Consider the following 25,062-nt stretch of genomic DNA (forward strand, 5'->3'; position numbering starts at 1 on the left):
ATAGTATGTACTTCTTCTGTGTTCATAGCAGCGCAATTTACAATAGTTAAGATCTGGAAACAGCCCAAGTACCCATTAGAGGATGAATGGATAAAAAAGATGGCTTAGTACTGTGGTACATTTACACATATACTATGGAGCAGTAAAAACAGAAGAATCTCTTACCCTTTGAGATAGCATGGAGGAACCTGGAGGGTATTATGCTAAGCAAAATAAGCCAGTCAGAGAAAGACAAGTATCACATGATTTCATTCATGTATGGAATCTAGTGAATGGACTAAACTGGCAAATAAAATAGATCTGGTGACATAGAAGCATGGAATAGACTGTGAGTTCTCAGGGAAGGCCGAAGTTGGGTGGGTAGGAAGAGGTCAACCAAAGAATTTGTATGCATATATGCATAACCCATGGACACAGACAATAAGGTGGTGAAGGCCCGGAGGGCGGGTGGTGGGGCAGTAGAAGGAGTCAATGGGGGACATATGTAATACTTTCAACAATAAATATTTTTTTAAAAAGAGTTGCTAAGATTAAAAAACATAAACAACACATAGTGAAGCCATCAAGAGTACTAATGTTGCTAAGGGTGTGAAAGTGCTCACAAAACAACAATCCAAGGCAGTTGAATAGTTAACAAAACCATTGTTGATCAGATCAGCAAAAAGCAGTTAGCTGGTTAGCTGGTGAGAGCATTTCGAAGGCAGTGCTATATAAAAAATTCATATAAGGCTAGTAGGGGGTGGTTCCAAAAATTTAAGAAGTGCTTATCTATAGATTAATCAGTATATTAGGAATGTACTGTATATAAGAAAGGTTAAAACAGAATCATTTTTGGGGGAGGGTCTGGAATGGATTAATTCAATTTACATTATTTCTAATGGGAAAGAAATGATTCAGTTTTCGAACAAGTCACGTCTTGAACAGCTTCCATAACGAATTTGGTTCAAGAACCGAGGTTCCAATATAATTAGAAATAGTGGTTTACACAAGTGTTAGGGAAAAGAAAGAGAATAGAGACATGATTTAAGAGGGAGGAAAAAAGCAGGTTGTACAGGTGTGAATGCTGAGGAAGGTAGTGGTGGTGTATTAGATGCAGAGTACCTTTTGCATTGCCCTTTGTTCACCAGGCTTGTATCTGCATTGTTCTATTCTGATGGCTTAGTGCTGTGCCTGGCACTTACTGAGCATTTGGGATGTATTTATTGGGGGCATGCGGGCAGGAGGATGAGAGACAAATAGAGAAACACACCTTGTGCAGAAGCAAAGGCCAAAATGATCCGGAACTGTAGACATATACAAAGAGTGATTCAAGACTCAGTACTTCTTGAGTATAGTATTCTTTTATTATTATTATTAATTAATTTATTTTTTGCTAATCATCACTCGAGGTTATTTTTTCCATTGTGTTTTAGAGAGAGTGGAAGAAGGGGGGGGAGAGTTAAGGGAGAAACATCACTGTGAGAGAGAGACATTGATTGGCTGTCTCCTACATATGCCCTGACCAGGGGTGGGGATCGAACATGCAACCCAGGTTTGTGTGCTTGGTTCATAGGTCAATGGGCAGCCACTGGGCCCAGGTTTGTGCCCTTGACAGGAAATGGAACCTGTGACGCAGGTTGATGCTCTTAACCACTGAATGCAATAGGGCTTGGGTCTATTTTTTTTGTTGTTGTTTATTTGTTTGTTTGTTTGTGTGTTTTTTTTTAAGGAGAAGGAGAACCATGTGTTTTGTGTTTTTTTTTTACTATATTTTATTGATTTTTATTTTTTTTATTTATTTATTTTTTTTACAGAGAGGAAGGGAGAGGGATAGAAAGCTAGAAACATCAATGAGAGAGGGACATCGATCAGCTGCCTCCTGCACACCCCCCACTGGGGATGTGCCCACAACCAAGGCACATGCCCTTAACCGGAATCAAACCCAGGACCTTTCAGTCCGCAGACCGACGCTCCACCACTGAGCCAAACCAGTCTTGGCAGAGAACCATGTTTTTTTGCCCATTCATCAATACCTTAACAATGAGGAAACTTCCAGGTAGACATTCACTGAGACATCCCATTTTGTGGACATAATCTTTATTGCCTTGCCTCCTGAATATGAATAAAGTAGATACAATAGTTTTAACCACATCGGCTTCTACTGTCGATTTTAGAAATAGTTGTTTATTACTTGAAACTTTAATCACCCCAATTTGAGTGAATTTATTTTGTCTCTTTTTTTTTCTTTATTGATTAAGGTAGTACATATGTGTCCTTATCCCCCTACTGCCACTCACCCCCCCACACACACACTCATGCCCTCACCCCCCTGGTGTCTGTGTCCATTGGTTTCCATTGGTTAGGCTTATATGCATGCATACAAGTCCTTTGGTTGATCTCTCCTTCTTATCTCCACCTTCCCCTATCTTCCCTCTGAGGTTTGACAGTCTGATCGATGCTTTTCTGTCTCTGGATCTGTTTTTGTTCATCAGTTTATGTTGTTCATTGTATTCCACAAATGAGTGAGATCATGGGATATTTATTTTTCTCTGACTGGCTTATTTCACTTAGCATAATGCTTTCTAGTTTTAAGTAGTAAGAATTCCTTCTTTTTTTTTTTAACCGCAGCATAGTATTCCATTGTGTATATGTACCACCGTTTTCTTAATGGTTTCCTGTCTTAGTTTAAATTTAAGTCCTTTATCCATTTTGAGTTTATTTTATTTTTTATTTTTTTTAAAATATATTTTATTGATTTTTCACAGAGAGGAAGGGAGAGAGATAGAGAGCTAGAAACGTCGATGGGAGAGAAACATCGACCAGCTGCCTCTTGCACACCCCCCACTGGGGATGTGCCCGCAACCCAGGTACATGCCCTTGACCGTAATCGAACCTGGGACCTTTCAGTCCGCAGTCTGACACTCTACCACTGAGCCAAACCGGTTTCAGCCATTTTGAGTTTATTTTTATGTATGGTGTAAGTTGGTATATTTTGTCTTTTTTTTTTTTTTTTTTAATATATTTTATTGATTTTGTACAGAGAGGAAGGGAGAGAGATAGAGAGTTAGAAACATCGATGAGAGAGAGTCATCGATCAGCTGCCTCTTGCACACCCCCTACTGGGGATATGCCCGCAACCAAGGTACATGCCCTTAACCGGAATCGAACCCGGGTTCCTTCAGTCCCTAAGCCGACACTCTATCCATTGAGCCAAACCGGTTTCGGCGTATTTTGTCTTTTTTAGGGTTAATTTACATGTGGTTTCTTTGATGACTTATCCTGCCCCGTTTTACATTAGGAGAGCATCGGGTAATATGTGCACCTTTTTGTGTTAATGCATTGAGGCAACACTAAGCTCAGAATTCCTGCCTGGCATTGCTCAAGGGCTCCTGGGACCAGGACTCTGGTGCCTTCCTTTAGAAGCTCTGACCCCTTATACAGTAGGGACAAGGCTCTGGTCCCTGGAAAAAGGTGAATAATTTGGCTGGGTTTGCTGAAAGATTATGGTAGCAGAACTGAAGTTAATTTGAGGAGCAGCATTTTATTTTTTATTTTTTGAGCATCATTTTTGACATTAACTTTTCTTTAGACTTGTGGAGCCACTCAAGTGAGCAGAAGAAAAATCAGGTGGTTGTCAGTTTAATAAGGTTCACTGGAAAAGACCTCCCCAATCCTTAAAGAAGGTGAAGGTGGTAGCATGTGAGTACTTGGGATAGTGTGAGTATGTGGGACAAACAGAGCAGAAGCATCTGGTATGTCTGGATAGCAAGAGTCTAGTAATTCTGAAATGAGCATGGTACCAGAAGTGCCCCATCTAGCACCCTCTGACAGAGCTGTTAGAGACCTTTTTATGGAAGAACTTTCATTTTCTACATCGTTTGCTTATATGAGTGTTTGAGGTCTATTTTCAAACTAGAGGCCTGTTGCATGAAGAATCGTGCAATAGGACTTCCTTCCCCTGGCTGCCGGAACTGGTTTTCCTCTGGCACCCAGGACCAGGCCTTTGCTCTAGCTGCTGCCTTCCATCTTTGCTCCAGCTTTAGCCTTTAATCTTCTCTGCTCCAGCCGGAGCACCGCTCCTGTAGCTCCCTCTGTGTGCGCCCCCACCCCCCTCATTCCCCTCATAGCAGGCATCCCAGCCACTACGTGCCTGTGTATGCAAATTAACCTGCCATATTTGTTGTGTTAATTTGCATACTCACTCCTGATTGGCTGATGGGCGCCACAGAGGTATGGTCAATTTGCATATTTATTAGTGTATATTTTCTCTATGTTCTATTCAGATTTGCAGTTTTGCAAATTTTGTTGGGTAGTCTAAAGCATTGATGATAATTGTATCCGTATTATTTATCAGTTACTATCTCTAGAGAGCCTTAGATTCTAATGACAAATTAAGTTGAGTTCTGAATGCATCCACTTTTATTACTGTTGCCCTTGACTTCACCCCCAAAGTATGTGCACATAGGTTCAGCCCTTTTTAGCATAAATTCTCTGCATGTTAACTCTGATTAAGTTTAATTGCATTTGATTAGAATTTGATTACAAATGCATATATCAAAATTTGTCTTAGGTACCGACAGCCAAGGTTTCGGAACTAAACCCCAATGCAAAAGTATGGGGGACCCCTGTGTTACATTTGGAGGCAGGTAGTGCGTCAGACAGTGGTGTGAATGCAGCCTGGGAGGACACCCCTTGCCAGCGCCCTGACTACAGCCAGGAGGGTGAGTGGTGAGCTCAATGCCATGAGGAGTATCTTTGCTCTCCAGGCTTGGTCTTTGTTTACTTTTAAATTGTCTTTTAAGAAATTGTTAATTAAAATTTGTGTCCTGGTTTGTGATACTATTTAAGAGCCATGCTCTCTTTCACCATCAACTTAAAAAAATCAAACTAATTATGTACATAAGCTTTTGTTTTGTTTTGCTTTGTTTTAAGAGAAAGTTACTCTTCTAACTTATCTTCTGGGATAAAATTCCTAATTACAGAATTGGATGCCAATGGAGATGGTGACAAAAGTCATGAAAATGCAGCACTGTCAGAATTGCAGGAGTTGGACCAAACAGCCATGAATACTTTGGCTCTGGATCACTCTGAATATGAGTCTCTGCCTGAAAACAGTGAAACAGGTAAAGCTGCTTTATGAATTCATTTTCATATAGAGTACAGGCTTTTTTATGTTGCTTTTCGAAATTTAGCTTTTTAAATCTTTCCCTGCATAATGTGCCTGATATTGCTTCCTTTTAATCTATTTTAAACTCACTCCTTTCTGGTCTGGGAAGGCATCACAGAAAGAGTGTGAGTCCTGAGCACTTCCTACAAAGCAAGTCCCATTGGACTGAGAGAAGCATGGGGCAAAGTGTGAGACCACAGACAGGGAACATTAGTGTGAAATTGAGAGTCAAGTTAAAAGAAGTTTGGTCTTTTTAAAGAGGTATTTAAAGCTATTTTCAGAAGAATTAAAGAAAAGGAAAAGAGAGCAGTTCTTTTGGAGGGGGGAGCCTGGATATGGGTGGATATAAAAGTGCCTAAAGGTTATGGGACATCAAAACTCACCTCCAAGTTTGTTTCTGACATAATCTAAGACCCCAGAGACCTAAGAGGTAGACTGCACTTTCATTGACAGTTGATTGGGGCACTTTAATTGGAAGGAATAGCTACCCTAAGTTGGCTAGCAGAGCTGATGCAGGTGAAGTGTGCTCAGTCTCTTCTAGAGATACACTTGAGTTAGACAAGGTACATGAATGAGAAAGCACACCTTCCCTTTATGTGTTGTATTCTCACTACCAAGTGTTGTTACATACAAGAGGTGCACACACAGCACCATGTACAGTGAGTGTTTGGCATTATATACTTATTTTTTCCCTTAAAGGATAACATCCTTGAAGACCACGTCTGCACTGTTGCTAATTTGGCTAGCTCTTGTTGAATGTCTCTCCTGACATCTGTAATCTCCCATGACCCGCCTTTTGCCTTCGTTTCATTACTTCCTTCATAGTTGCTTAGCAAATGCTTCAAACTTGTTTAAATATAATTATCTATCTATAATGTGCTTATTCCTGAGTGGATAGATATATGTGACTGAACAAAACTATATAAAAGTATAGTTTTGCTTTAAGTTCATGATCACCAACTTCCAGTGGGCCCTTAGCATGGCCCACAGTGGCCCAGAGAAGTAATTTTCTGGACAAACGTTTCACAACTTTTTGTTCTGTCTTCAGACAATCCCTGCAGGCCAGGCCAACAGACCTTACCAGTGCACAAATCCATACATTGGGCTTCTAGTATGCATACAAGATCTTTAATTAATCTCCTCCTGCAGTCCCCCAGCCCCCTTCCCTCTGAGATTCATCAATCTGTTCCATGTTTTCATGCCTGTGCATTGAGCGTCTGCCCCCTGGTGGTTAGTGTGCATCATAGTTACTGGTTGAACGGTCTCTTAGGCTTTTTTGATTACTGTAAGTAATTCTTAAAAACAGGTAGTGTTAGCCCTCTCATTTTGTTCTTTTTCAGAGTTATTTTGGATTTTCTAATTTCCATTTTCATACAAATTTGAATAAGATGGTTATTAGCTATAAAGTGCTGAGGTTTTTTTTAATTGAAATTGCATTGAATCTATATATCAGTTGGAGAAAATTGACATCCTAAGGCAGTATTCATAAATAAGATATATGTTTCCACGTGTTTAGGTCTTTGGTTTTTCTTGGCTTGGTGGTGCGCTTTTTTTGTTTTGTTTTGTTTTGTTTTGTGGTTTTTTTCAGTGTACTGGTCTTTCACATCTTTTATTCAACTTATCCTTAAGTTTTTTGTAATTTTTTGGTGCTATTCTCTTGTGATTTTTTAAAAATTTAATTTGTTTATTAAATAAATTAAGCAGTTGTTAAGCAATTGTTTATCAGTAGATAGAAATATAATTAATTTTAAAAAAATATATATTTTATTGACTTTGTACAGAGAGGAAGGGAGAGAGATAGCAAGTTAGAAACATCGATGAGAGAGTCATCGATCAGCTGCCTCTTGCACACCCCCTACTGGGGATGTGCCCACAACTAAGGTACATGCCCTTGACCGGAATCGAACCCGGGACTCTTCAGTGCCCAAGCCGACGCTCTATCCACTGAGCCAAACAGAAATATAATTAATTTTTATAAATTGACTTTATACCCTGTAAACTTGTTATTAAGCTCACTTAACTAGTTTTAGGAACTTTTCTGTGGATTCCATTGGATTTTCTACATAGATGTGAATTTATCTGTGAATAAATTCAGTTTTTTTCCCTAGCCAGTCTGGTACCCTTTATTTCTTTATCTTGCCTGATTGTACTAGATAGTTCCATTGCAAAGATGAACATAATCTGATTGAACTAAGGGGGAAAACAGTCTTCGAACTGAGTAAAATGTTAATTATTTTTACCAATATGACCAGTATTGTTTTGATGAGGTACCTTCAGTTATGTTTTCCTCGGAGTTTTTATGAGTAATGGTTCTTGAAATATGTCTTGCTTTTCCTCCATCTGTGGCGATGGTCATATATATATTTTTTTCTATTTTAGTGTGTTAAAGGTGAATTATATTATGATTTTTCAAACATTTAACCACACTTACATTCCTGGGAAAAGCCTCACTTAGTTCATAATGTAATATGCTTGATACATTGCTGGATTAGATTGGTCAGAATTTTGCTTAGAATTTTTACATCTGTGTTCATGAGTAATATTGGTCTGTAGTTTTCTTTTTGATGTATTCCTTCCTGTTCAATTTCTTGATGAGTTTATTATTTCTTCCTTAAATTAAAAAATGAAGTTATCGCCAAAACTGGTTTGGCTCAGTGGATAGAGCGTCGGCCTGCGGACTGAAAAGTCCCGGGTTCGATTCCAGTCAAGGGCATGTACCTTGGTTGCAGGTACTTCCCCAGTAGAGGGTGTGCAAGAGGCAGCTGATTGATGATTCTCTCTCATCGATGTTTCTGACTCTCTGTCCCTCTCTCTTCCTCTCTATAAAAAAATCAATAAAAATATATTTTTTAAAACGAAAATATCCAGGCCTACAATTTTGTTGTGGGAAAGTTTTCACCTAAATGTTTTTATCTTTTACTAGAGGCCTAGTGGTGCCCCGCCTCCCGCCATGCAAGGAGGCATTCCGAGGGGGGTGCTGGGACCTGCACCTGACTCGCAGTATCCCCTGGCCACCCTGCCCGTGTCTGCTCCGGAGCCGCCCGAGCTGCTGTACTGGCTCAAGCAGGCTCCCCTGTCTCTGTCTATCTCTGCTCCGGGCCTGGCCTCTGTTGCTCCGAGCCCGGCTGCTCCATGCCTGGCCACTGCTATTACGGGCCCGGCTGCTGCCGCTCCAGGCCTGACTGCTGCTGCTCCGGGCCTGGCTGCTCCCGACCTGGCTGCTCTGGGTCCGGCAAAGGACATACTTTGTATGACATGAATCTCTTTGGCCCAAAATATTGGCAGCCTTAGTAAATGTTGCCTTTGCACTAAAGAAGAATGTGTATTTTGCTGTTGGTATAGGGGTGTTCTATAAATATCAGTCAGGTCTTATTCAAATCTACTGTATTCCTGGCTCCTGCCTACTTGTTCTGTCAGTTAAGAGAGGTATTCTATCAGTATTGGATTTGTCTATTTTCCTTCTAGCTCTACCAGTTTTTGCTTCATGCATTTTTTTTGGAACTCTGTATTAGAATTGCTATGACCTCTTGATGAATTGACTCCTCTGTCATGAAATGACTTTCTTTATTCCTGGTAATTAATTATCTTTGAATTTACTCTGTCTAATAATGTCCCTCAGCTTTATTTTGACTGGTGCTAGCTAGCAGGGTATATCTTTTTCCATCCTTTTACTTTTAACTTATTTGAGTATTTATATTTACTAAAGTACATTTTTTATAGATAATATAACATTTGGGTTTTGTTTGTTTTTATAAAAAGTCAAGTCTTCATGATCTCTGCTTTAAATTAAAATGTTTAGAACATTTACATTTTCTGTGGTAATTGATATGGTTAGCTTTGAGTCTCTTGCCTTGTCATTTGCTTAAGAATCGTTTTAGATTTACAGAAAAATTGAGAAGATTGTGTACAGAGTGCTCTTGGTTCCTTCTATTTTTTTAAATCCTCACCTAAATACATGTGTTTATTGATTTTTTTTTTTTTTTTTTCCTCTTGAGAGAGAGAAAGAGAGAGAGAGAGACATGGATTTGTTGCCTCTCTGGGAATCAAACCCTTGAGACCTTTTGGTTTACTGGACAAAACTCCAACCAACTAAGCCACACCTGCAGGACAGTACCTTCTGTTCTTAACATCTTACGTTATTAGTATGATGTATCTGCCACAAATTCTAATGCAGTACTGGTACGTTTTACCTATTCCAGGATACCAAATTATATTTAGTTGTCATGTCTTCTTAGGCTCCTCTAGGATGTAACAATTTCTTAGACTTTGCTTGCCTTTGATGACCTTGATAGTCTTAAGGAGGACTGGTAAATTAACTTTGTTTCTTTATTGATTTCAGAGAGGAAGGGAAAGGGAGGGAAAGATAGAAACATCGATGATGAGAATCACTGATTAGCTGCTTACTGCACGTCCCCTAATGGGGATTGAGCCTACAACCCGGGCATTTGCCCTTTAATGAAATTGGACCTGGGACCCTTCAGTCCGCAGGCCGACACTCTAGCCACTGATCCAAACCAGCTAGGGCTGAATTGTTTTGGTATGGTGTGCTTCTATTTCTGTTGGAATTTGTTTGATTTTTTTTTTTTTTTTCATGATCATACCAGAGTTATGGGTTTGGAGGATAAAAAGACCACAGAGATCAAGTGCCATTTTTATCCCATCATGTTCAGAGTACTTAGTGTCAGTATGATTTATCACTGATATTGACCATGACCATCTGCCTGAGGTAGACTTACTAGTTTTCTCAATCTTAAAGTTTCCTCTTAAGGATCTGTTTATTTAGTATTCTCAGTAGCATCCCTGTAATGCCACAATTTCTCACTTGTGACTTTGACTATCTCAAACTTTAAAGGCGCATTTCTAAGGCTCTTGTGTAGGAATTGTGTGGTCCTTACAGCCTGTGTGTTTGTTATCCTCATCCTTGATTTTTTTGGCCTGTATTTATCTTTTCCTTATTTTGATTCTTTATATTTTATTATTGCTTTATTATCTGTGATCTTGTAGGCTGTCTGAAATTTTTTTTAGAATTAAGACAAAGCATAAACTTGCACATATTATGTGATAAAAAGCACCTGCTAAACTTTGGTAATAAATCTGATAATCAGATTATTTTTTTGAAACTGTGTTTTTCTTTGGGGGGTGAAGGGATTATTTATTTATTTATTTATTTATTTATTTGCTTCTGCTTTCCTTTTTTAGTAAGTACAACAGCATTTTTATTATATTCTCTATACACTAAATGAATTAATATGTATATTGAAAGCATTACTGAATCATCTGCTTCGTAAATTTTAAGCCATTTTTCCTGAGTTGACTATTTTGTATAGGAGGAAGTGAGTCTCAATCAGAAAGCCAGGAAGACCCCCGAGAAGTACTTAAAAAAACATTGGAATTCTGCTTATCCAGGTAAGGATGGTAGTAGTGTTTCTAGTATATAATACTTGTGGTATTCTGCACTGGCTATTATATACAGACTAAAGACCCAGTGCATGAAATTCATGCACAGGTAGGGTCCCTAGAGGCTGCTGACCAGGGCCTTCCTTCATTTGGTGCCACCCTCTGGTGGTCAGCGCACATCATAGCGAGCGATCGAACTCCTGGTCAGTCGGAACTCCTGAGGGGACACTTTGCATATTAGGCTTTTATATGCATATGGAGAACTTGGGTTTTTTTCAGCCAGGCTCCTCTCACACACTCGGTCTCCCCAATGCCTTTCAAAATTATGTTACGTCTCTGGACTTTTTTTAAATTTACACACAGGCCCTTCTCCAGATTCCAGAACCCTTCTAGATGCTGGATCAAGACCCATCAGTGATAGAAAGGGGCAGTCGGACATCCCTCCCACAATCTAGGACTGCTGGCTCCCAAATGCCTGTTTGATTGCCTGCCTGATTGCCACAACCACTTCTGCCTGCCAGTCAGATCACCCCCTAACCACTCCCTGCCAGCCTGATTGATGCTTAACTGCCCTCCCTTGCCGGCCTGGTCGCCCCTAACTGTCCTTCCCTGCAGGCCTTGTTGCTCCCAACTGCCCTCCCCTGCAGGCGTGGTTCCCTCCAACCGCCCTCCCCTGCTGGCCCGGTCACCCCTAACTGCCCTCCCCTGCTGGCTTGGTCACCCCAACTGCCCTCCTCTGCAGGCCTGATCACCCACAACTGCCCTCCCCTGCTGGCCACCTTGTGGTGGCCATCTTGTGTGTTGGTATGATGGTCAGTTTGCATATTACCTCTTTATTATATAGGATAGATGTGATGCTTTACATAAAAGGAGTGTACATCTGTTAATATCTATGTCTGTATACATCTATTAATAGGAAATCTGTAATAGTGAGTAAGTAACCTTTGACATGTTGGAGAACTGTAGGCCAGAGTCCTCCATAGTTGTCCACAAATTCATCTTAATGATTGTTATCTGGTTTGTTTTTTAAAATTTTGATTCCTGGGCCCCCTCCATACCCAGACTCTGAGTTATGGGTCCTTAGGTTGTTTATCTTACAAAGACATTTTTCAGCACTAGTTTTTAAAATATGCCAAACATTGCAATAGTAGATTGTTTTACTCATGCAACATTCATATTTTTAGATGTGTTCTCCCCCCACCTCCCAAATATTTTTTCTATTGAAAAATAGAATAGAAGTTTTAGATTCAAATGGAAGGACGGAACAAACAAGAAGATGGAATTGAGTTAAATGTAATCGTTTTGAGCGAGAAGATAACTGTTTGGCATGTGTAAAATTTTATCTGGCATTAGTGATTTTTCAGTTTTTTCTCTGGGCCTGCCTTAATACTTGAGAATGTTCATCATCGGCCAAAATACCAGGAAGTAGCTCATATTCACCCAGACTGGTTATCTGTGACTTAGCTTGTGGTCCTGTAAGTCATGTTATGATCAAGTTTCCTTCTTTTTAATCCTGGTTGCTAGAAAGTGCTGGGAAGTGTTTCAGACTGAACAGCAGGCACTTTGGTCACCAACCTTTCCTAGTCTTTTCATATTTTTCTTATTTTCTTGTTCTTTCAATTGTATTTCCTTACTTTAAAAAATTGTGTTTGTGCTTTTAATAAGCTACTTAAAACACTCTTTAGAACAGATAGCTATAAGATACATTTTATAAAGATTAGTTTTGACAGTATATTTTTACTTTTACTCTCTCTGCTTTCTAAATGTCTTTGGAAAAAAAATTGACCTAAGGCAAATAACAGGTGGGGTTGGGTCTAAACTAACTCTGAAGTGACATCACACCACACTCATATCCTTGTAAGGCTTCCTCTTAAAGAAATGTTAATTAAGAGAGATTGTTTTCTTTCTGCAGGGAGAATCTTGCTAGTGACATGTACCTTATATCGCAGATGGATAGTGATCAGTACGTGCCAATCACCACAGTGGCTAATCTGGACCACATCAAGAAGCTCAGCACCGACCTGGACTTGATTGTTGAAGTGCTGAGATGTAAGTGAATGACAGTCTAGGCTTCATTGTACCTGGTGACATACATATACGTATACGTATACGTATACACATACACATACACATACACATACATATACATATACATATACGTATACATATACATATATATATATATTTTTTTTTATTATCATTTTTTTTTTAACCAGTCTGACTATAAGATCTACAGTCATTCAATGCTGTAGGTCCTTCATGGCAATTGGATTCTTCCCTGAAATCTGGGCCTTTCTGACCAGTCCCCATTGTGGTGAAGTGCTCATGGCAATGGGTGTTGATGGGTTCCATAATTGATCATAGATCTAGGGAGTGGAAAAGGCCCATGGAGAAATGAAAAAAAGTTATGACATGAAGGAAAAGTAAAATAAATTGTGATATTTTTGTTTAAAGTAAAATACATTTTAATTATCATTCTAGTCACTAAAGTAGTTCCTTTCAAATTTCACCTTCCTACTGAAGTTTGGTGAAATTTTGTTTTTCCTTATAGGATTTTGTGAATGAGGTTGTTTCTTAGACATTTGGCAACATCAAAGGAAGGTTTATATGGGTACATCAGAGGCCCACAGTGTTTCTGGAAATGTGGATAAAAATAGTTAACCTGCCATGTGCATCTGAAGGGTCTTGGGTTTGATTCCTGGACAAGGTCACACCTCTGTTGCAGCTTCCATGGCACCGGCCCAGTGGGGGAGGCAACCAATCGATGTGTGTGTTGATATTTTTTTCTCTCTCTTTCTTTCTTCCCCCTGATACCCCCTCCCACCCTCTGTAGAAATCAATGAGAAAAAAAAAACAAACCACAAAACTCAAGTGAGGGTAAAATAAAAAAGTATAGTTTGCTGGTGCCCTAGTTTGCTTTGCATATTTAGTTTTCTACAACCTAACCATTTTATTTATTTTTTTAAAACCACTTTATCAAGGTATACACTGAGTGGCCACATTATTATGATCTGAACGCATAATAATCTGGCCACTCAGAGAGAGAGAGAGAGTGTCTCTGTGTGTATACATACATACATATATACATACATATACACATATACACACACATATATTAGAGGCCCAGTGCATGAATTCGTGCATGTGTCGGGGTCTGGCTAGCCTGGCCAGGGGGAGGGCACATGGGCGGTTGGCCGGTCTGCCTGCTGGTTGAACTGGTCGAGGGGACAATTTACATATTAGCCTTTTATTTTATAGGATATACACTGAGTGGCCAGATTATTATGCGTTTAGAGATCATAATAATCTGGCCTCTTGGTGTAATTGACATATAGTGAGCTATGCATATTTAAGGTGTGCAGTTGAATCATTTTGGACATACATATACATCAGTGAAATCTTCACCATGATCAAGATTACAAACATGTCCACCACTGCCCAAGGTTTCCTGGTGCCCTTTGTAATATTTGTCTCTCCATTCCTACCCAGAATGGCTTCAGTGGGAATTAGTTTTATATTAAATGTATGATATGTTTGATTTTTTTTTAGTGGGATTATTTTTAAGTATAAAAATTCATTTTATAATATTGTTTACAAGTATTGGGTGAATAATTTCTATAGTCTCCCTCCTCAGGACTGCTCTACTGAGTAGCTCTGATGGGCGTTCCCAAAGAACACAGTACGATGCGCGTCCCCCACCCCACCCAAATATTTCTAAATGATGGGTAATCACTGTGCCCGAATTAAAGCCGCATTTCTCTGAGTTACTGCCATGACTATCCATCTGACTCTTATGCAAAAGTGTTTACATATTCTCCCTGGCTTAGTTGTACTGTGGACAGTCAGTGAAGATTTTTTTTTTCTGTGTCCATTTAGTAGTAGAAAAAAAAAGAGAAATATCTTACCTTACAAACATAGTTAGATTTTCTATTCACAAATGAAGGTTTTCCTCTATTTTCTGTTTCTAGGCAAATGTCATGAGGTCATTAAATTATTGAAACAAATAATGAAGAAACTGGCAAAAACAATTCATGAGGTTTGAATTCTGAAAACTAGTGTGTTTTCCAGTGTTGCTTTTTTTTGAATGTTCATTTAGAACAGGAACCTATTTTACTTATTAGTTGAGATTGGTTCCATCTGACCCACTTGTAAAGGCCAGCAGCTTTCCTTTTTGTTCTTTTTTAAATATATTTTTGTATTGACTTGAGAGAGGAAGGGAGGGGGAGGGAGAGAGGAGGGAGGGAGGGAGGGAGGGAGGGAGGGAGGGAGGGGGGGAGGGAGGGAGGGAGGGAGGGAGAGAGAGAGAGAGAGAGAGAGAGAGAGAGAGAGAGAGAGAGAGAGAGAAACATCAGTGATAAGAGAAAATCATTGAATTGGCTGCCTCCTGCACGCCCACACTGGATCGAGCTCACAACCCAGGCATGTGCCCTGACTGGGAATCAAAACGTGACCTCTTGGTTCATAGGTCAACCTCTGAGCCAAGCTAGCTGGGCATTAGCAGCTTTCTTAATCTTTACTTCTTTTGAATTCAAAATGAAGTCATAATAAGACAGAAAATTATTTTATTTAAGGAGACTTGTAGAAAGGAAAAGCCATTAACCCTGAATTGTAATTGTTAGTTATTGGAGTATTTAGAACCTTTATTTCATAGTGGTAACATTGATTATACCTCCTATAGGACTTTTAAATCATGTTCTATAGTTCTGAGAAATGTAATATGCAAGATTAGTTTAAAACCTTTAGCTAATTTACAATATATACAGGGTTTTTTTTTATGTGTTTAGTTCCATAGTGTAACATCCTACTGAAGTATCTATATTATATCATAATGGAATATAAATGACTGGTATGTTTTAATATTTTGTTTTACCATTCATTTTTCTTCTCTTTATAGCTTTACCTTTAGTTCAAGTGGATGAGAAGGGAGAAAAAGTAAGGCCAAATCAAAATCGTTGCATAGTAATATTACGTGAAATTTCTGAATCCACCCCTATAGAAGTAAGTCATTTCTCCTTTTGTGTAGTTTTTTGTTTACTTCTGTGTTTTTTGAAGAGTGTATTTTAAAGAATGCATATGTTCATTAACACTTTTCCCAGAATTTATACACTGATGATTTCAATGTGATTCATATGTGCGAGTGGTTCTTAAATTTTTTGGTCTCAGGACTTCACTGCAAACTTTACATTTTAAAAAATAATGGTGATTTCAGTATTCAGAAATTAAAAGAAAAGGTTTAAGTATTTATTTACTTTAAAGTAATAATAATAAACCCACAAATTAAGATAAAGACCATCACTTTTCAAAACAAATATTTCATGACAAGGATATGCTGCAAAGAGTGGAGTGAGCAGGAGCAGCTTGTGCTTCATTCCAGCTGATGGGCCTACATCAGTGCAAATGTTGTCTTAGTAAAAAGACAAAGGCATCTTTAAAAAAAAAATTTAAAAATTTTTAATTCTCACCTAAGGATATTTTTCCCTGTGATTTTTAGAGTGGAAGAAGGTGATGGGGTGGGGAGAGAGGGAAAAACATCAATATGAAAGAGACACATCAATTGGTTGCCTCCCGTATGCACCCTGATTAGGGCCAGGGATCGAGTCTGCAATCAGCATACGTGCCCTGGCCTGAAATCTAACCTGGGACCCTTCAGTCCTCAGGCGATGCTCAATCCACTGAGCCAAACTAGCTAGGGCACAAAGGCATCTTTTTTATATAAATGGAGTAGAGATCATAATTTGAAAAGTTCTAACTTAGGCAATAATTTTAGGGAAAAAAGCCCACAGCATTTGATTGTTTTGAGTTGTGAAAAGTAATCTACTGTTAAAGAATTGCTGTAAAATCTGTGACATATCCAAATGTTTAAACTGAGTTGCATGTGTGTAGTAAAACATACTGATGGTCGTTTCTTGAGAGAATGAAGGAAAGTCTTCGTATAGACCATTAAAAATATTTTTTATTTGATTGGAGTTTTCTCATTATAGGTCACATCATTTTTTTTTTTTCCATACCTGGTAAACTTTGAATGGATGCCAGGCAGTTTGGACTGTAATGTTTTATAGTCCTTCCTCTTGAATATTCTTGAGCTTTGTTTTGAGATTCAGTTGTCTGAGTTGGAAGCCGATTCGTCCTTAGGGGAAGTGGTTAGGTGGGAGCAAAGCTGCCTTTCTTCTAGAGCTGATTTCCCTGTGCTAACTGAGGCAGCACCCTCTTTGTGCCCTGAAGAGGGCCCTGGAGAGGCTGGATGGACTAGGCTGTGCTCAGCTAGGCTCACCCTCCTAGCACTGTGGCCTATTAACTCCAGGTGTGAGCTAGGCTCTCCCTAGCTTACCTGTGTTGCATGGTCTGAAAACTGTTATTCCATGTATTTTGTCTTTTGTTTTTGTTTCATGTGAGAGGCTAAATCTGGCTTATCTTGGCCAGAAGCAAAGGTCCAGCTAATTTTCAAATTTCTTAAATCCCCACTCCCACCCCCAGCTACTGGTAAAATTATATTTTCACATTAATTTAGCTTAATGATATCTTGGGAGTAGAGAAAGCTGTAAATAAGTTGTGGACTTATGTTCCTATAGCAATGGGACCCCAATTCTGGAAGCCACATTGAACCTTCTGAGCCATTTTGAAGGAGTGATTCAATGGATATTAGTTTATTAGACTCTAAGGCTCTGTCTTGAGAGCATGTATCATTTGTATTTCATGTGGGAAAAGGTGGCATGGTTGAAAATTAATTTCTAACCTTTCTATTTCCCATAGGAAGTAGAAGCACTATTTAAAGGAGATAATTTACCAAAATTTATAAACTGTGAATTTGCCTATAATGATAATTGGTTTATTACATTTGAAACAGAAGCTGATGCCCAACAGGTAAACTTCTCTTCCTCAAGAAGTACACAGTTTATCAATACTTAACAATTAAGTACATAGTGGAACTAAATTTGGGCAGTGATGCTGCTGTCACATTTCAGGGTTAAGTTTGAATATAAAGTGCAGAGGAAGTCAAGTTGTAGAAACTTGAATAGGTGTATATTTGTAGACAGTTTTTGTAGAAATATGAAAAGCAAGTGACACTATGGTCTAAGGATATGTAAGACAAGCAGCCTAGAACAATTCTGTTCTTGTATCTGGGCAGAGACAGGTCTTACTATTTGGCAAGTGTTTTGGGAAATTCGAACCTGACCTTATCTTTCACTTGGCATCACATGTGTTACAAGATACTTGAAAGAGCACAAGGCTCTGGGAGGAGTCATAGGAGTTAGGATGGTCTCCTTGCCCTGAAAGGAAGACTTTTCTCTGGGGAAACAATAGCACATATAAAGGAAGCTCTCAGCGTTTAATAGTTTGAATGCAGGGGGTTCAGAGGACAGAAACAAGCATCTGAAAAACGGACTTTAATTGGATTGTGTGGGAGGAGGCTCCTAGGAGAAGCAGGTAGCAAGTGGGTCAGAGCCTTCAGTGTTATGGGGTGGGATTTGGGAAAGAATAAAGACTTAAAAAATACATTTTTAAAATTGATTTCAGAGAGGAAGGGAGAGGGAGAGAGAGATAGAAACATCAATGATGAGAGAGAATCATTGATCAGCTGACTCCTGCACGCCCCCATACTTTGGATCAAGCCCACAACCTGGGCATGTACCCTGGCTGGGAATGGAACCATGACCTCCTGGTTCATAGTTTTTTCATTTCCAAAACTGTAATGTCGGTCTTAAGTTCTGGTTATTATTAGGAATTCATCACCTGTTCGTTGCTTCCCCTGGGTCAGGATTCTAGCCTGTAGTCTCTGGGAGCCTTTCATGTTATCTGTTAATACTTGCAAAATGTATACAGATGTCGTTGGTGAGAATTTTGGGTAGAGATTCCATATATCTTATCAGGTTGTTTTTTAAAAAGGCATCTGTGGCCCAAAGACGATTAAGAATCACAGTTCTAGGTCTTGCCCATTGTATTTTAACAATATAATTCCTTATCTGAGGTATTAACTGTCAGTTCACCTTATTTGTAAGATTAACACAATGGTATTTTGCATGATTTTATCCTTAGGCTTACAAATACCTGCGAGAAGAAGTCAAAACTTTTCAAGGAAAACCAATTAAGGTAAGCAAGACCACTGGTTATACTTTATTTGTAAACCAATATTCTAAAGTATTCTAATAGACACTTATTATATTTTCACACAGGCACGGATAAAAGCAAAGGCAATAGCTATAAATACATTTTTGCCAAAGAATGGATTTAGGCCCCTGGATATGAGCCTTTACACGCAGCACCGATACACGGCATCCTTTTACTTACCTCCCATCTATAGCCCCCAGCAGCAGTTCCCTCTCTATAGCCTGATTACTCCCCAGACGTGGTCAGCAACACACAGCTATCTCGATCCACCCTTGGTGAGTCTTGTCTTTTCTTGTCCTTTATGTGAAGAAAGTTGTGTTGTGGACACTGACGCTTTGAAGGATAGAGAGCTTTGTCTGATAAGTAAAACAGATAAGTCTACAGCTTGCTATAGAAAAACAGACCTCCTGGTTTTGCGGTGGGCTTTAAATTTAATTGGGAGATAAGTAAGAATCCATGTGTATTTAAAAACCTTCAAACATTGTACTCAATCCTTTGCCCAGTTTGCTTGCCCTCCTGTCTAGCATTTCTTTTCCTTTTCCTAAATGTAAGGACATGTGTACCTAGTGAAACAAAATGTGATGCAGCTTTGGGTGGGTACAGGGGAGCTGGTGGATGCCTTAAGGAGAACAGTGTTCTCAGAGATTTCTCACAGTCAGGGAGGCGTGGAAGACAGGCCATCGTATCAGTGTGACTTCTCACAGCAGCCCTATGCTAGTCACTTGGCATACTTATTTTTTACATATTTTGAGCTCTGTTAAAGCCTGTGGTTAGAATTCATAGATTTGTAATGGACCCAGTCCTTTTTCTTAAGCTGTGCTGGTGGCAGATGTTAGAAAGATTGGGTAGGCCCTGGGCATGAGTTTGATGTAGTGGATGTGTCAGGGCTAATCTACGGCAGGAAAAGAAGTGGCCATTTGGCCCCCTGCTTGGGAGGTGGAGTGGGTTGTTTGGAGGGAGGTTTGCATCGGGTTGCCAGCAGGTTTTGTTGAAACCATAGCGAATAAAGGGTAGAGTGTGTGGAAGGTTGTGGTCAGAAGCAAGAATTTAGTTTAAAATTTCAAGGATATGGCTGTGTACCACATCAAGGAAATTTGGGAAATGAAGGATGTGAGCCAGGCCCAGTCATATGGGGACATCACCTGAGGCTTGTTACACTGATTGATGGATGCAAGGAGGGTGGTAACTGAAAAGGGTGAGCCAGAGAGAAGGAGGGTTGACTCAGCTGGATGGTGGGTGCCTGTTACCTATTAGAATGTAAAGATGTGTGTCTATGAAGGAATAGTCTGGAAAAAACATGTGTGTAAAGCAGGTGATTATTGCAAAAATGGAACGTATATATATATGAAAATGTACCACTTTTTTTTTTAAGTATTTACTATATTCTGTACAAGTGTACTGCTAGCCATGTAGTTAATATGTCATGGGAGACCTGTAAAAGGAAAGAAAGTCTGTAACCTCTTGTGTTGAATAATTTCTCCAAATGACATCACTGCCATGCTTGTGCTGTTTAGTTCTTGAGTTAGCTTGTGTTTCTACTTTCTATGATAATACGTATCCCCGTCCAGAGTGGGGTGCTTTGGGACCCTAGATCAGTTGTCTGGCCATTTGGGATGGCTCTGGTCTGAATGTGAGCCTCTTTGCCTGCTCTAAAACACACTGCATTTTTGAGCAGAAGTAAACAGATGATGCTTATTAATTCTCAGAAAGTTATGTTAAATTATTGTGTTAGCAACTAACTTATTTATAAACTCATAAGCAAAATTGTTTAAATACCAGAGTTCTACATGTAAAAGTTCATACGTCAAAGGATTTTTCTTGATGAGTCTTCCTGTGAAAAACAATCGTCAGAATCTAGTTCTGGGGTAATTATCATATTTCTAAATAGTCTGACTTTCAGATTATGGAAATTCTCATTATTGCTTTGGGGATTCTGTCTCCACCAGTGTTTTGAGGAATTCCACTAAAGTCATTGGGGTTAAGGAGAAATTTGCTGACTTTTTATCAGCTTGGAGGTAGTGTTGCAGTACAGTAGGTTTAGCACTTGGGCTTTTCAGACAAGCATGTGGGGTCTTGGCAGGTGCTTCCTTCTCTTGTCAATTTCCATGTTTGGGGATCCGATTGCTGGGAAGATCATCTGAAACAGCATTGGAAAAGGTCTTAGCCCCAGACTGACTTTGGCCATTAGCAATAATCTTGCACAATGCTTTTCCTTAAAAAGGAATATTTTAAGTATAAAATGGAATATAGACTCCTTGACACACCAAGGAATGACATTGGTTATCATCTTAGGCAGTGTTAACCAACTCAAAGTCTGATTATGGTTTGTTGACTTGTTTGTTTTTAATGAATCTAGGTAACTCCATTTCCAAATACTGGATTTATAAATGGATTTACGTCTCCAACCTTCAAACCTGCCGCAACTCCTCTGGCTTCACTCAGACAATACCCTCCAAGAAGCAGGCAAGTTGCGTGACTCACTAAAATGCTGTTTTTCTACCATTTGTAATAACAGGTCACTGCCACTGTATATTTTAAAAGCAAAATAAAATGTGTTAAACCTTGGTGGTTCTAACCATGTGTCTGACTCCTATTTAAGTAAAGAGGCTCTTCCTGATGATTGCTAATGATATACTTGACCACTAGTAATGTTCATCCGAAATAAAACTACTTGAAACATATGATTACCCAAAATGATTCTGTCTTGCCTACATATAGTGCCTACATATAAAGTCTTCTGGGGCAGTGTGCAACTGTGTGAACCTGCTTTTCATTTGAAAATTAATACTGTAGTTATAGATTTGCACTGTCAGCACTATCAGACATATCATGTTTCAACTATTCTTTCCACTTTAATATTTTTTCAAAATAGAGAGCACATTTTACCTTAGACATTTCTGTGTGAGCATGCTTATTTCATCATGCTGTGATCACTCATAATTGAACCTTTATAAATATTTCATTTGCAGGAATCCTAGTAAATCCCATCTGCGCCACGCCATTCCTAGTGCAGAGAGAGGACCTGGGCTGTTAGAAAGTCCATCAATATTTAACTTCACCGCGGATCGATTAATTAATGGTGTGCGGAGCCCACAAGCAAGGCAGACAGGCCAACCTAGAACCCGCATACAGAACCCTCCAGCTTTTGCCAAGAGAGATGCAGGAACCGGGCGGGTAGAGCAGAGCAGTCTCGAATCCTCTCCTGGCTTAGGTAGAGGCAGGTGAGTTACTCAGAACTGTTGTTGGATGGGTACTATGTAATGATAAACTATTAATATTTTTAAATTTCATTAATTAAGATGTGTTTTTAATAATCATTACTTTCCAATACATCACAAAAAATTAAATTGAAGACTAAACCATCAAAGGTTTTATATAGCTACTCAGAGGGATTACTTTTAAAATACTATTTTTTTTTATTGATTTCATAGAGGAAGGGGAAAATAGAAACATCAATGATAAGAGAATCATTAATTTGCTGCCTCCTGCATGCCTCCCACTGGGGAATTAGTTTGTTTTCTCAATGGTTTATTCGATACAGGATCTTAGGAAGGAAACTCCCTCTTATAGATAACTAGCTGAACTCGTCTAAGGTGTTTTGTTTTGTTTTGTTTTTTTAAACCGAAGGCTCCTGGGTTTGATTCTAGTCAAGGCCAAGGCTGTATCCAGTGAGCCAACCAGCTAGGGCCAAAGGGGTTACTTTTAGAGCAGAGACCTAACTGGTCACATCTTTGTTGTAATATAAACTATGGATAGAATGGAACCATGTTAGTTTACAGTAATTATTTGTGGAGCTGTTCAAGCAAAGTAGATACCAGACTCCACAATATTTGAGCCTCTAGTCTCCTCCCATTCCTGCCCATTCAGAGGGCCCACATTTTCTGTTCCAGTATTGCTCCTTTTCCAGCCAACAGGATCGCACAATAAACAGGTAATGAGTTGTATAGCCAGGCAGACAAGAGTTTAAATTCCATCAGTACTAAGTTTATTTGCCTATTGGTCATATTTAGGGGTAATTTCCATCCCCTAGGGGTGTTCAGTCAGGTAATATTGGTCCCGCAATATCTGTGGTTATTATCTGGATCATTACCACATCCTAACAGTGGACTATGCCCACTCTCTTTTCTCCTTTCCTTTAATGCAGCTTGCCGCTGCTTACTGTCTTATCTTCTGCCACTTGCACTCCATTAGAGAGGTGAGATTAAAAAGATGGAAGTGAGTCTTGGGCGTTTGTTCAGTCACTATTCTCTCTTCCTCTCCCTTCCTCTGTAAAAAGTCAATAAAAACATAATTTTAAAAAAAATTAAAAATGGAACTGCCATTTGACCTAGCAATCACACTTTTGAGAATATATCCTAAGAATCCCAAAACACCAATCAAAAAGAATACATTCGCCTATATTTATAGCTTTGTTATTTATAATAGCCAAGATCTGGAAACAGCGCAAGTATTCATCAGTAGATGAGTGGATAAAAAGACGGGGGTTAGACAATGGAATAATATGTGGCTATTAAAAAAAAGGAACCCTTAACTCCTTGCAACAGCATGGATGGACCTGGAGATTATTGAGCTAAGCAAAATTAGCCAGTCAGAAAGACAAATAACATAATCTCACTAATATGTGGTATTTAATGAACAAAACAAACTGATGAACAAAATATTGTAGAAACAAAGGCATGGATACATCGAACAAACTGACAAATGTCAGAGGGCAGGGAGGTATTGGATAAAAGAAGGTGAAGAGATTAGCCAAAGAACATACATTCATAGCCCATAGATATAGACTGCAGTGATGAAGACCAAGGGAGAGGTGGGCAACGTGGAGTGGGGAATGGGAGACGTGTAATAGTGTCAACAATAAAAAAATCTCCAAAGTGGGAAAAATTAACTGTTTTGCTTTTCTCTCCTCTAGGAAAAATTCCTTTGGTTACCGGAAGAAAAGGGAGGAAAAGTTTACAGTGAGTACATCAAGCTTGTATTATTTTTGCAAGATATTTACATCTAACTTATATTAAGCAAGCATGAAATGTAATTACAGTTACATTTAAGAATAATATTAAGATGTAATAAGCATTTTAAAAGAAGTTGTTTTTTTATGTGATATTCATGAAGTGATAGCTGATATTTTTGATGCTTTAATGGGGAGAAGGTGGTGGTTAGTTTTCTGAGATATTATAAGGTGCACATATGTATTGTGCAGTAGGTATAGCCAGAACATATTATGCACATGATGTAGTCTATCTGCTGGTGTTTACATGAGTCTTTGTGTATCGTTTACTATCTAATAAAAGAGAAACATGCAAATTGACCATACCTCCGCTACGCCCACCAACCAATCAGAGTGAGCATGCAAATTGACCCATCAAAGATGGCAGTGGCCACGGAGCTGGAGAGAGCAGGAGGCTTGGGCTACTCTCTTCACCTTCTTTTATCACCTTCCTCCTACCATGGAGGAAGCCAAGCTTCTCACCCACCCTGGCCGTCCCTGGCCTCCACTCAAGGCTACAAAGTTTCAGTTATAAACTAGAGTCCCGGAGCATGAAATTTGTGCATGGGGGTAAGGGGGGGTCCCTTAGCCCAGCCTGCATTCTCTCCAATCCTGACAGTTGGACATCCCTCTCACAATACAGGACTGCTGGCTCCCAACTGCTCACCTGCCTGCCTTCCTGATTGCCGTAACCACTTCTGCCTGCCAGCCTGATGACTCCCTAACCACTCCCCTGCCAGCCTGATTGATGCCTAACTGCTCCCTCCCAGCCTGATTGCCCCTAACTGCCCTCCCCTGCAGGCCTGATCTCCACCAACTGCTCTCCCCTACAGGCCTGGGTTGGCCCCCCTACCCCCCAACTTCCCCTCCCTGCAGGCCCAGTCACCCCCAACTTCCCTCCTCTGCTGGCCTGGTCACCCCTAACTGCCTTCCCCTGCAGGCTTGATCGCCCCCAACTGCCCTCTCTTGCAGACCTGGTCCCTCCCACTGCCCTCCTCTGTTGTCCATCTTGTTGAGGCCATCTTTGACCACATGGGGGCAGCCATCTTGTGTGTTGGAATGATGGTCAATTTGCATATTACTCTTTTATTAGATAGAATAGAGGCCTGGTGCACAGATGGGGGCCATCTTATTTGCCCTGAGGGTGTTCCAGGTCAGTGGGGGTTTCCTTGGGGCGTGGAGTGGCCTGGGTGAGGGGCCTGAGGTGATTTGCAGGCTGGCCACGCACCCTAGAGACCCAAGCGGAGGCCCTGGTATCTGGGATTTATCATCTATAATTTAAACTTTGTAGCCTTGAGTGTAGGCCTGGGCTGGCCAGGGCAGCAGGGAAACTTGGTTTCCTTCATTGCCGGGGAAACCTAAGCCTCCCGCTTGCTGCAAACTCCATGGCCACAGCCATCTTGGTTGGGTTAATTTGCATACTCAT

General features: G+C 39.8%; 1 protein-coding gene across 2 annotated transcripts in view; it reads left to right on the forward strand.

Moving 5' to 3' along the window:
• LARP4B (La ribonucleoprotein 4B) overlaps window positions 1-25,062 on the forward strand; it is an 88,381-nt gene that overhangs the window by 48,104 nt on the left and 15,215 nt on the right. For both annotated transcript variants that reach the window (XM_084872353.1, XM_084872352.1), the window contains 11 exons: window positions 4,550-4,700; window positions 4,962-5,102; window positions 10,474-10,552; window positions 12,456-12,592; window positions 15,438-15,541; window positions 17,294-17,404; window positions 18,578-18,631; window positions 18,715-18,924; window positions 21,006-21,112; window positions 21,619-21,870; window positions 23,562-23,607. In XM_084872353.1, the coding sequence (XP_084728479.1) occupies window positions 4,550-4,700; window positions 4,962-5,102; window positions 10,474-10,552; window positions 12,456-12,592; window positions 15,438-15,541; window positions 17,294-17,404; window positions 18,578-18,631; window positions 18,715-18,924; window positions 21,006-21,112; window positions 21,619-21,870; window positions 23,562-23,607 (1,392 nt within the window). The remainder of the gene's footprint in view (window positions 1-4,549; window positions 4,701-4,961; window positions 5,103-10,473; window positions 10,553-12,455; window positions 12,593-15,437; window positions 15,542-17,293; window positions 17,405-18,577; window positions 18,632-18,714; window positions 18,925-21,005; window positions 21,113-21,618; window positions 21,871-23,561; window positions 23,608-25,062) is intronic.

Source organism: Pipistrellus hanaki (assembly GCF_964339955.1).
Source record: "Pipistrellus hanaki genome assembly, chromosome: 1".
Classification (NCBI taxonomy): domain Eukaryota; kingdom Metazoa; phylum Chordata; class Mammalia; order Chiroptera; family Vespertilionidae; genus Pipistrellus; species Pipistrellus hanaki.